Source organism: Vulpes vulpes, chromosome 14 (assembly GCF_048418805.1).
Source record: "Vulpes vulpes isolate BD-2025 chromosome 14, VulVul3, whole genome shotgun sequence".
NCBI classification, from domain to species: Eukaryota; Metazoa; Chordata; class Mammalia; order Carnivora; family Canidae; genus Vulpes; species Vulpes vulpes.
Window position 1 is genome coordinate 59328678 of NC_132793.1, and position 13116 is coordinate 59341793.

The following is a 13116-nucleotide window of genomic DNA, read 5'->3' on the forward strand; positions in this document are numbered from 1 at the left end:
TTTTGCCTCAGAGCGTTTTTATTTTTATTACCGTCATTTTTTCATGCTTAGATTTTTTTTTTTAAAGGTTTTATTTTGGCCCTGTCTAGGTAAAAAGGAAATGGCACTGCAAAATTTTAGGCCTTTAGTTGTGTTTCACCAACACTGTGATAGGTATTTAGCAGTAACTTCCAGATGCTTTTGGTAGCTTTGGAGAGTTATGAAAAGTAGAAGGGAAAAAACCCACAACTACCAGAGGTCATGAAGCCATAGAGTCATCTGCTCCTGAACAGCATGGTCACCAGATGTGGGGAACTTCTTTCCAACAGTGCACTTCAAGACCAAGCATTCTCATCGTCTGATGGAATTTAAGTCAGAGGACAGCTTTGCTCCCACATCCTTTTTGGAAAGAGCGAAACTTTTCATCCTTACCAACTGAGGGGGAAAACAAAGCTGTACTACTTCATTGGCTAAAAACTATGACCGACCCGATCGCAACTGAAATGGACCGACCTAAGGTACCTCAGTGTCAGATGTTCCATTTATAGAATATTGGTATCAATAAGGTAACTGGTTGTTCCCAAATAACTCCAGCATGATCAATAAAAAGCATACAATTCTAAAAGGCCGATTAACAGGTATAAGTGACACGTGACTGGATGGAAGTCATGGAAAATTAAATTTAGGGCTTGTGCAAAGAACCAGTATTTTCCCATGCACAAAACACCTGCTAATCTCCAAAGTACTGCAGATGCCCTCCAAGCCCTCAAGTACCTACACCATGGATGATGACCTTCTCCAAACCCACTGGTACTGCCTTCTTGAATTTTCAGTCTCACGTTTTCCCAAAGACCATTCCCAGGTTTTATGCCTTATGACGCTGCAGCAATGATGGATTTTTGGCCACGGTTCGTTTTATAACTTCATAATGGTGTAACTTTCTTCCATGACTCAGAGCCAACACATATTTTAATATACAGATAGAAAAAATTATTTGCATACTTGTATAAAAACCAGAAGAGGGAAAGTTTATTTGAGATGCAGGATTTGGAAAGGCAAGCCTGGGCTTTTATTGGGAGTTGAAGCGTAAACATTTTTGAGTTCCCCTAAGATGTCTGGACTAACGTAACAGACTTCTTTGTTCACAGCCATGACTTCTAATCTTAGATTTGTGACACCCCCGGGTGTCTCCACATATCTCCGGAGGTCCTGTAAAATTACCTCCTCAGAATGCCAAGTAAAATAATTTAAATTCACTTAAAAATATGCCACACATGTCTGCAGGCAAGGAAGGCTGTCCTGGAGTCACAAGAACACTTCTAAGTATTAGAAAAGCTTGATCCCTGTCGATTCCATTTTAGTCTCAACCAACTGATGAATAAAGGACATTGAGCAAGAGGAGACTATGCGACTTCTGTGACTGGAGGAGACCGGGAAGGAGCTGGCTACTTGGGACAGTCTTTTTCTCTAGAAAACCCTTTCTGACCTCTACACTTATTTTATTGATGCCTGAATTAGCACTGCCTGGCAACCGGGATCCTAGTTCCCAGCCCTTCACCTACTTGCACTGACACTGGTGCCTTCAAGTTGGCTTCAATGATCTCTATTTGATATTAGTTTCTTTAAAACAGACATACATACAAATAAATGAGAACAGGGATGGGGGCAGAGAACAAAGCTTAATTTTGTCAGGTCTCCCCTCAGCTTCTTAATTAAATTGTCAGCCTGAGATTACATGGGGGTTATACATCTCTGCTCCACAGTTGCCAATTCTAAAATGCCTCAGTCACGACACGATCAATAACTAAAACACAGTCGTGGGTTTGCCACTAGGAAGCTGGCTTATAGCCTTTATATTTTACTACCGCTTCTGAATTTCCAATACCGTAGGTTTCCTGATGGGCTGCTGCCCCTGGTTTCAGAGCTCTCTTTACTTCGAACACCCACTTCAGCCGTCTGATAAAGTGGAATACGGATTTCTAGGACAAGAGTCACGTTCAAAAATGACATCACAGGGGGAAAAATACAAGTATACATTTTCCCATTAAACAGGCCTGCCTTGTCATAAAACTTGTCTTTTTTTAATTTTTAAAATTTTTCATAGGACTGCTTAAACCTAGACCCACATTTTACATAGGCCCTAGGATTCCAGTGAGAAATTCTTCACTAAATAATTTTCATTTAACCCTCTATTCACCCTGCTAACCGCTTGCCAAGAACAAGAAAAAGTTCCTTTTAAACTAGATCTTTTGTATCATACTTCCAAAACTGTTGGAAGAAAAAAAAAGGGGGGGGGGGTTCTGAAGGATCACACATCTGCAAGTTACAAGCAAGGAGGACAAAAGAATACTCGCCTTATTTGTAGCAGTAGCACTGGATCCAGGGACCACAGGCACGTTCGTCACTTGAACTGAAAGGTAATTATTGTCTATGAGGGGCCAGGCTCCTTCCACTTTGCACGTCTGAAAGTGGTCCTTGAAAGTTCTAAGGTGAGGATCTCCGAACAAGCCACAAAAAAGGTAACTGGGAGGGCTCAGATCCCCTCCCCCGTGTTCTCTGGCTCCCGCGTGGCTGTGATAGTTACAAGGGTCATGGGTCACTTCAGGGTTGGTAGAGGATGTGGGGCCGTCCTTGGAACAGTTCCTCTGGCTCATGAGGTCGCTGATGCCCAGCACGGCCGAATGGTACACCAGGTTCCCGCGGCAGGCTTTCGAGGTCCGCTGGGTGCAGCCGGCGTAGGCTCGCAGGGCCTTGCAGAACTCCGAGTCAAAGCCGTCGATGGCGGAGTTCAGGTGCGACGTCAGCGACACGAAGTCCGTGGTACACTTCTGGATCCGACACTGGGCCGGCTGTTGGCAGTCACCTACGGGGACAGAAGAGAAGACCCAATGTTTGGGAGCTGCCCCCCGACTCCCTGAGCTCCGTGCGGAGAGCACGTTGTCCTCTGCTGCGTGGGGCGGGCGTCTCAGGACCAGGCCATGCGGCCTAAATCTGGCCGCGGGCCGGGACCCTAGGATGGGTCAGGAGCCACAGGGAGGGACCCCGAGTCCAGCTCGGGGCTTTTGGGCTAGAACCACAAGGGAAGGGCTATGGGGAGCATCCTTCACCCACTTGGCTATTGTTGATAGATTTTGAGGAAGATTCCTTTGTTCCAGGGCCGACCCAAAGGTGTGGACCCGGTTTTGATTTTGAAAAGGGCCCAAGTCGTTTGCTTTGGAGAGCACTGGGTCTATGCACAAAACCACGATTAAGCTTCGCACCCCAGGTAGGAGCCCCTAAAATCATAGCATGACTAAAACACCTTCACCCACTCCTAGTAAAGCTACGGGGGGAGAATGTGAAGACAAAATCCAGGCACTAAGTTATTCTGCATTTCCTGAGGGATGTCTATTCATGACCTGTACGTAGAAACGGCCAACCTCCTGGATGCTACAAAAGGGGACTGCTCTCTTAAAATAAATAACCTGACTCATCTGATCAACTGTGTATTTACTGCTCCCTTAACATCGATCACTACGGGATCCCAGATCCCGAGCAGCTCATCAGGAAAGAGACACGGACTCAAAACGGACACCACATTGAAATCATGCTGCACAGACACGTGATTCCACCGACTATGTTGTATCAGAAACAGAACCAGGGAACCACAACACACAGAATTCCGAGAGTCCATATACATGACGTTTTTCTTAGGTCGACAGTTCAGGCACACCTAATGATTTAAGCAAAGCTAAAATGAATAAAAGACCAACTATTACTGCCCTAAAAGTCAATTTTCAAGTGATGTTTTGCCATTAGTTTCTCATATAAAAAAATTAAGGAGTGCTCGAGCGGCTCAAGTTGGTTGAGAGCTCAACCCTTGGTTTCTGCTCAGGTCATGATTTCATCATCATGAGATGGAGCCCCACGCTGGGCTTGGTGTACAGTCTGCTGGTCCTCCTCCCTCTGCTCCTCCTCCCCCTGCTTCCAGCTTCGTTTATCTGAGAAAGAGAAATAGAGCGAGAGAGCAAGTGTGTGCACACACTCTCAAATAAATGAATAAATAAAATCTTAAAAAAATTAAAGTCCTCTCAAAGCATAAAAAGATGCAAGAATTGCCAATAGTAGGTCAATTGTGTGCACCAGTTTTATATTCTGGTCCATAAAGTGGGAACAGTAGAAATACTGAAAAGGAAAATACTTTTCTAATCATCCACTTCAAGTTTAGAAAAACGAACACGTACTTTGTGTTACTTAAACATTCTTTTTAAGGTCCCTAAACTGGAGAAAATTTCAATACTTCCAAGTCTTAGGTTCCTCAGCTGAGAAATGAGGAGGTTGTTTTTGTGATCTTCGCCAGGCATAAAATATTTTACAATTCTTATTCTAGGTGGGGGGGGGGGGGGGAATCATAGTGTTATTAAATAGGTAATTATTTTAAGATATGGACATAAACTTCAAGATACTATCAAGATTTTTGACTTCACTGATGAAGACTTAAAACTAACCCTAGTATCATTTTAGAAAGATACTTTAATCTTTTCAGTACTAAAGTGCTTTTAAACCTGAATGGAATAGCCGGTAATCTCTGTTTCTGGAGTGAGTTCAGAAAAGACTGGGGGATGACAACTCTCTAGACACCTCCCCCAGTATTTTTAAATTTCAAAGACCAACAAGGGAAAAATGTAGTCTAGATGGTGTATTGATTTACTTTAACTCGAGTAAAAAATTAAAATATTAAAAATATTTTAATGTTTTGGGCTATGGACCTATAGCTATCACTAAATCACAATTTAAAAAAAAAAAAAAACACCAAAACACGTTCATGTGTTTGGCCTATTTTACACTGGCTCATACTAGAGTTGACAAAAGCAGCTCCTATATTTACAGATTTCCTCTCTCCAAAGTAGATCAAGTCATTTTCAACTGTTCTGACTCAAAACAAACAAATAAAAAAAAACCCCAAACCCCTAAACCAATCAACAGCCCAAAAGGCATTAAAGCCATTTTACAGATGGGAACATCAAGACAAAGGGATATTAAAGGCCTTGTCATGGCTGGATCATAAATAGCAAGAATGAGCCCCAAGATGTAGTGCCTTTTTTCAAATCCCTGCCTTCCTTCCTCGGGTCACATCTCCTCTAAATTTCTGACTCTCACAATAGTTGATAACAAAAAAAAAAAAAAAAAAAAAAAGAAAAAAAGACTTCACTATCATATCAATTTTTATTTTTTTCTTTTTGAATGAGAGTCACAGCAAGCAGAAAGCAAGGTAATGAAAACTGGGCCAAGACCACTCATAAATGAAGAGCTCCTGGACTATGAATAAATGACAGCACCAGAACCTTCCGCTAAACTTGCAATGCCTATTTGTTCTTTTTATGGTCTATAAAATCTATTCGAGCATACATTTACTTGTAATTATTTTAAATAGTCATAAAATATCCAAAGTAAGGAGAGCATAGATGCAGATGCAACCGTTGAGAAGAGAAGCAGAATGCAGATCCCCACCTTCCTTCTCCTGCCTTGTCCCCCGCCTTCCTACCCTTTTTCCTAGCAGGCAGGTGCCTGTTCTTTTGAGAAATGTCACAGCAAACTGAACTCCTTGGGTTCTTTTGTTTGGGATGAGGTTTCAAACAGAGATGTTGGGAAGGAGGAGAGCTAAGCAGAGAGAGCATCTGGGTCAGCAGTTTCGGCCCTCATCACAGGCTCCTTCCTATATAATGACTAATTTGTGCCATATACCCAGAAATATCCAGGCTTCATGAATTTATAATGACAGCGCACACTTTGCCTGTTAACAGGCGGTAAAGTAAGCTTCCTGTCAAAATGCCAAGACAGTGCAGAGCAGAAACAATCTCAAGGATGTAGCCAACAAAGCCATGAAGAGTATGAGCAAGCAAGCAACTCCCATACTGGGATCTCCATTCAAGAATTATGGAAGTCTGCTTAAAGGGGGTGAAAAAGTATGAAAGGACTTTTTTCATTTCCCAGGGCAGGAAACAGAATCTGCAGTTACAGATGTCTCCATTTTTCAAGTCAGGTGACCTGCGACTGGTGTGATAGTGTTTTCATTCCAGTTACTGAAAGCGCTAAAGGATTTGTGGGTCTACCGCTTTCGTTAATGATTCAAAGACCTCACCATTCAAGACCACATTTCCTTGATGCCAGGACTGCACGTGTGAATTTGCAGCACAATCGCCAGTTTATAATAAAAGAAATAAGATATGCTGAAGCTGAATTAAGTGCAATGAAGGGCCATATGGGATGCTGAGGCAAATTATATGGATCCGGGCCTAAAACATATGGTAGCCCATCTGCAAAGAGCACTCTGCTAGGCTCTCTTCTCTGAGAAACAATCCCTGCGTTTCAATGGCTACACTCTTTAAAGAAATCTTTCAAAAGGAGGCCCTCCTTTTTTTTTTTTTTTAATCCTGTAACCAAATTAATCACTCCAACAGGTCGTCCACAGATACCACTCACCACGGAAACTCTTAAGTAGAACCTGATGGTGACTTCAGTGTGGACACATGATGACACTGAGAGGAGTTTCACACAAGTTCTTGAAATAAGGCACCTTACTCTTGCAAAACATTAAAACACCTTCTGAAATTTTTCATTACTGGCCAGAAAAGAAACCTTCAAGGACCACATTCCAATCTTGCCTTAGAACCCTCTGGCAACGAAGGGAAGCAATCTCCAAGCAGCTGTGAGGGACACACAGTCCTACCTCTAGCGCTTCAATTTCCATTTCAAGAGGCGTACACCTTGACATTAGGGACACATATTCTTCACCCAAAACACTCCTGAACGTATCTTTTGACACGTCATTAAAAATTTCCATGTGACCACAAGCAGGTTGACATTACTTTCTCAGGCTCTAAAGCCACTCATTTAAAGCCTTAATCACTGTAAAACTTACTATTACACCCTATGTTTCCCCAAGTGGGTGTTAAAAATGCAGCTGTTCCATCACAATGCAGAGTTAGGAAAAGTAAAATTAAGTTTCCTAAAATGCCACATTCCCCCCCCCCCCCCCCCATTACTTAAGAGACCTCCCAGGTCTCCAGCAAGGATGGCAGGACTTAATTAATAAATAGGACTCCACACAGGACTCTCCAGATCAGCGCTGAGAACTGATCAGTGTTCAGGACTTTCCAGATTTATGCTGAGAACCGATCAGTGTTCAGGACTCTCCAGATCAGAGACTGTGGTCATAAACTGCAGGACACACACACACACACACACACACACGCACACACAAAAGAGGTCTCCAAGGAAAACTTACCTGATGCTCTAGTTCTCAAACTAAAAGAGAACTCATCTTTCAACCTGGCATTAAGGAAATCCTTTAGACAGTCTCCTAGACCTGGTACTTGTTTAGAGGGAGCGTCCCAGACATCTCCCCCCCCCCCGCCCCCTCCCCCCAGCTGACCTACAGCTGACAAGTGACTGCAGAGCTATGCAACTTATTTCACAAAGAAAATAAGTATCACCTGCTGGAAGGCTCCTCTGCAGGCCTAGTGCCCTAAGCACAGAGGACGCCCTCCGGCTTCCCCGCGGGGTCCCCGCCCTGCGCCGACCTCCACCCGGCGACCCCTCCCTCCCGGGACCCTCAAACCCGCGCGGCTCGGCCCCAGGGCACCAGTTTCTCCAGGGGCTGCGAGCAGCTCTTGCAGGGAGGGGAAGAGAGCTGCATTTGCGGGTGTCTTACGTTACCCCGAGAGCAAGCCCCAGGTTTTCAAATCCCGGTGAAAATCTGCACTTCTGGTGCGCCCTCCTCGCCCTGGCTGCAGCCCCCCCCCCCGGCCCCCGACCCCCCAACGCCGGGGGAGCAGCACAAGGCCCGCGGTCTCCCCTCCAAGGGGGCGGCGGCCGCGGAAACCTGCTCCGCGGGGATCCCCAGGCGGCCGGAGCGCAGGTCCCGGGGCCCCCGCCGTCCCCGCCCGCCCCGTCGCTGATAAGAGGCTGCGGGGAAGGGGAGTGATCAACGGTCCCCGCCGAGGGAAGGCGGGGAGCGGGAGGGAGGGGGCGGGGGAGGGGCGGCCTGTCCCCTGCGCCCCGGGTGCGCCCCAGGGCGGCTCCGAGCCCCGCGCAGCTGCAGGTCGGGAGCCCGCGAGCCCCCCGCCCGCCCCCGCACCCCCGCGCCCCCCAGCGGGGCCTGCGGCCCGGGAGCGTCTGCGGACAAAGCCGGGGCCCCGGGCGGGCTCCCCCCGCGCGCGCCGCGTACCTGCGTGGAGCAGCCCGAGGCCGAGCAGCAGCAGCAGCGGCAGCAGCGCCGGGGGCGGCGGGCGGGGCGGCGGGCAGGGCTGCGGGCGGCGGCGCTGCTCAGCCCCGGCGGCGGGGGCGGCGGCGGCGGCGGCGGCGCAGGAAGGAGCTGCTCTGCAGCCCATGCCCGTCCATGCAGGTCTCGTGGGCTCCGGCGAGGGCGGCGGCGCGGGCGCCGTGGCGGGGTCGCGGCCGTGGCTGCGGCATGGGCCGGGGGACGCGCCTCGCTTCCTCTTCTTCCTCCTTCAGGCCCGCGTCGGGTTCGGGCCGCCGCCACCGCCGCAGCGGGAAGCGCGCCGCGGGCGGAGCGAGGCGGAGGCGGAGGCGGAGGCGGCGGCGGCGGCGGCGGGGCGCAGCGGCATCGCGGCGGGCGGGGCAGAGAGGGCGGGAGAGAAGACACAAAGACGGTGAGCTGCGCGCCGAGCCCGGCCCCGAAAGCGCGGGCGCCCCGGTCCCGGCCAGCGTGGGCTCGGCGGGCGTGGACCGACTGGCGGCGCGCCCAGGCCCAGCGAGCAGCCGCGGGCGGCCCCGAGGTCTGCGTGCGGCCGCCCCGCGGTCAATCAATCTCGGCCCCGCACTGCCGCCCCGCCCACCCCGACGCGCGCCAATCCGCGCCGGCCCCGCCCCCGGACAAGCCCCGCCCCCCAGCCCCATTGGCTGTGAGCGCGGGGCCGCGGGGGCCCGGCCCGCCCCTCGCAGGGCCCGAGCGCCCGCCCCCCGCACCTCCTCCCGCCCTCCGCTCGCTCATTGTACTGCGAGTTCCGCGTCCGCCGGCGGAGTGCGGTCCGCGGCGCGCGGGCCCAGCCTCCTCCTCCCCGCCGCGAGCTCCCGGGTCCCCGTGCGCTGCAGAAACTGGCGACGGCCACTCTGTCTCGGCGTCACGAGGGAACCGGTCTTGGACCTCTCTTTCCATTAATGTGATTGGGTTCCACCGCCCCCTAAGGTGTGTGGGTGCCTGAGGTTCCCCCCGCCCCAGCTCGGGCTCCGGCTCCGGCTCGGGCTCCGGCTCGGGCTCCGGCTCCGGCTCCGGCTCCGAGCGGCAGGTCCCTCCGCAGCCAACCCCGTCTGCGGAACCGCGTCCCGAGCCTTCCCCGGGCGCTCGGTAGGGCTGGCCCCCCGCCGCGCTGGAGACCCCGACGTGACCCGCGGTCCCGAGCAGGCCGGAGGGGCCGGGAAGCCCCCCCCCGCCCCCCAGCTCCCGGCGGAATTCGCTGGCAGCTGTGCGAGGCCCCGGCGTTATTGTTCCTCTGACATTTCCCTTCCTGAAAGCGGCGGGGAGGAGTCTGAGAGGGGGCGAACTTCAACGTGTTCGGTTACAGTGTAATTAGATTAATGAGGATGGTGAGTTTTTAATGCAGTGTGGAGTAATCAGGCCATCACTTCTGGTTGCTCCGTGGCTTTCCCACAAATCTTCCGAGTTCTCTTAGCAGGTCACTTTCTACTTCTCTAAGGGGGGTGGGGGGAGCCCAATTGTGTGCCAGCAAGGAGGCTGCCGAGTGCAGCCACAGGAAAGCCCGTTGCGAGGTCGATGATAGGTTCCAATTTGTTATCAGTAGGTGTGAAGTGGTATCTAATCTCAGGAAGGGCTTCAGAGGCCGGGGAGCGGCTTCGCCCGCCCTGGCCATTCCTCCAAGGGGCTCAGGGCTGCCGTTTTTAGTTCACTTACAGCCAAACTGCAGCTCGCAACTGCACCCCTGCCCTGCTCATAATCCCTGCTTTGTAATTTCGTATCAGCCACGGACACATCGATAGTCCACAAGTTACAATGTGCTAATCAATGGACGAGGATAATCGAGGGCAAACCTTCGATCACTCGGCCTCACTCATTAGACACATTATGAACTGTGCAAACCACTAGGTCCCTAATGAAGGATGCCTATCTAGTTTTACTGTAACTTTTCTTTACTTACCTATTACATACTATGATGACTCAAGTGGTAAACACACCTTTCACTGCCCAAGATATAATCCAGGCCCTGGGTATATCCATAAATATGCTTAATAATAGCTTCAGAGTTGCCTGGAGAAATGACTTTTTGCCGGCCGAGTTATCTGATACGACTTTTAGGTAGTACTGGGGGGTGAATAGCACGACACCCAACATTGACTCTCTTGCAACGACTATACATGAATCGATGAACTAAAGTCAGTGAAATCCTGGTAGACATCTTTTCAAAAATCACCAAATCTAAACCGTTCTTCCGGCTCTTTTTTCTAACAAAGAGTAAGGTGTTTCCTTTTCCCTAACCCTAGATTTAATTCGACACCTATAAAGGAAGCATGCCACCACGACCATACTTCAAAACACATCACCGAAAGTTAAGGATCAAATTCAGTTTAGTTGGGCTCTTTTCGCTTTCCATCACTTCTCCCCCTGCCACTACTTCTCCCCCACCTCGTATCCTGTTCCTTAAAATACGCGGTGCTCTAAATTATCTTATCAATAGAGGGCGTCCTCGAGTCACTGCAAATTCTGGTATCGACAGGGTACTATTCTTTAGAGGGAAAACTTCAATTTTTCCCCCCCCCCGAAGGTGCTTTATTGCTCATCTGTTGTAAAATTTGACAAGCTCAAGATTTATAAGCCTAACAATTCATTTTTTATTACCACATAAGTGTTCGGCCGGCTAGAGTAAAAATGTTAATTTTCACAATTAAACCGCAAGGTGGTTCCTGTTTTCAAGACTTTAGGTCACTCGACACACTCACAGGGTAAATTCGGACTGTTAGCAAGATCCTGAATCGGCCTGGAGGGCAAGAGCGTCGCGAATGGTCGCTCATAGCGCATCCACCCCCCCCCCCCCTGCAACCCCCAGCTCCAATGCTGCAAGTGAGGAGGATTTTAAGATTCTATAACGAAAGATCTGGGGATTCCCCTCCCCACCCCAATAAAATCAATGACTTCTAAAAGTTTTACGTTTTAATCTGGAAAAAAAAATCGTGAAGTGACAGCTTGCCCAACTCACAAGATCACCCTATTTCCTGCCACTTGTACTCTCCCTCCCTTCATCTTTGTTTTCAGGGAGAAAAGGTGAGGCCAGAGCATCCCAATCAGGGGACACACGGCAGAGCATCCCACGGTCTGAACGTGCGAATGAACAGAATCAAAACACACGCCCGCAGCATGAAAGGCTTCTGAAGAAGACTCAGAGGTTTCTTTCGCTGACCCTATACGCGCCGTCTTTAGTTCCCTGTTAACACATCTCCCCTTTCCAGGAATCTAACGCGACGGTCCCCCTAGATCGCCCTAGCGCAGGGGAGCGAGGACTCAGACCGCGGTTGCGGTGTGTGCAGCCCCCTCTCGGGGCGCGCTCGCTGTCCCCCGGCCCAGGGTGCGCGCAAAGCGGGGGCCGAAGCCGCCGGAGTCCCGCAGCCCCGCAGCGAGCAGCGAGCGGATCGTACTTACATCATGCTTAACCCTTCCGCTCCTGGAGGGGGCTGGGCGGGATCAGGGGGCCCCCGAACTCTGGAGCACGCAGGACCTGGGTGCGAGAGAAGACCCCAGAGCCCGCAGTGAGCGCGGCGCCCCGGGCGGGAGAGGGCGCGGGGCGGGAGCGGGGCTCATCCCCCGAGCACCCCCGGCTGCGCCCCCCGATCCCCGCGGGCGCCGCGGCGGATCGCACCGCTCAGAGCGGCAGGTGCAAAAAGCATTTGGGAGCCGCTTGCCAGCGCGCGGAGGTAATGCGCTTCCTGTCCATTTATCTCAGGAAACCAGCGCAGCCTTCTCTTCCAAACAAAATTAACCTCTCATTAGCCAGCCACTCACTCCCGAGAAGGCCTTAAAAGCTTTACCAGCTCGCTAATGTATTTAGGCTTTTCTTCCAGGCAAACGCAGCCGCGGTGGTGACTGTCATCAGCCCTGCGGGGGGGGTGGGGGGGTGTAGGAGGGGTGTGGGGTCCTCCGGACTCCCCCGGGAGCCAACCGCTTAGGGCCCCCCTCCACCCCCCAGCCTCAAGTCAGGGAAACTCCGGCCCATCTGGATCCCACTTTGGGGTGCTCTGCAGACCGGTCACGCCTGCACGGCAGAAGGAGCCCTGCAAGTTCCCACTAGTTTCAAGAGCGCCCCTCGGCTCCAGGCCTCAGCTCTCCCATCCCCAAGCAACGGGGCAGGGTCCCGGGGGTGCACGGGCGCTGCCTGCCGTCCCCCGCCCCAGCCGGGCCCGCGGCGCTCGGGGAGGGGCCGGCGGCGGAGGGCGGGCTGCGGGCCAGCCCCTTCCAGGAGCCGACGGTCAACGTGGTTCCAGGTCTGCAAGGGGCGGCAACGGGGAGGCCCCCGCGAGCGCGGGGGAGCCGCTCACCCCGGGCGCCGCCGCCCCGAGGCCGGCGGATGGATGCCACACAGGTGGACCGCGACCTGCGCAAGCCCGGCCCGCCGCCGCCCGCCGCCCGCCCCCCGCCCCCCGCCCCCACGTCCCCGGCCCACCGCAAACTCCGACAAAATAAACAGCTCACCACAGGCATTCCCTTGTCTGCAGCGCGACGCTTGCCAGCTGGGAAAATAAGCCGCAAGCCCCGCGGCGGGGGCCCGGGGAGGGCAGCGCGGCGGCCGCGCGTCTCCCCGCGGCGGGGGCCCGGCCCCCGGGCCGCCCCACGCCCCGCCCCGCGCCCGCCGAGCGCGCCCCCGCCGCCCCGTGCCTCCCGCTCTCCCCGCTCGGGTCTCCGAGCCCGGACGCCGCCCCCTGTCGGCGCCCCCCGGATCGCGCTCGGTTCCGGGGTTCTCCCACCTCGTCACCCCGCGTCCCGCACAAAGAGCCCTGCACGCGGCCAGCGCCACCCCGCCCTGTGCGCTCCCGCCGCAGCGGCCGCGTCCCGGCCCCCCCGGGGGTGGGGGTGGGGGCTCCCCGCGCCCCGCGCCCCGCGCCCCGCGCCCCGCGCCTCGGCACCTGCAC

At 52.7% G+C, this 13116-nt stretch overlaps 1 protein-coding gene across 1 annotated transcript in view; it reads right to left on the reverse strand.

The window, feature by feature from the left end:
- Positions 1–12814, reverse strand: part of RGMB (repulsive guidance molecule BMP co-receptor b) — a 28356-nt gene extending 15542 nt beyond the window's left edge. Inside the window, exons 1-4 of the mRNA XM_072736694.1 lie at positions 12680–12814; positions 11633–11708; positions 8189–8469; positions 2334–2842 (exon numbers count right to left, since the gene is read on the reverse strand). Coding sequence (XP_072592795.1) covers positions 2334–2842; positions 8189–8469; positions 11633–11637 — 795 coding nt within the window. The 5' untranslated portion in view covers positions 11638–11708; positions 12680–12814. The remainder of the gene's footprint in view (positions 1–2333; positions 2843–8188; positions 8470–11632; positions 11709–12679) is intronic.
- Positions 12815–13116: the final 302 nt, after the last annotated feature.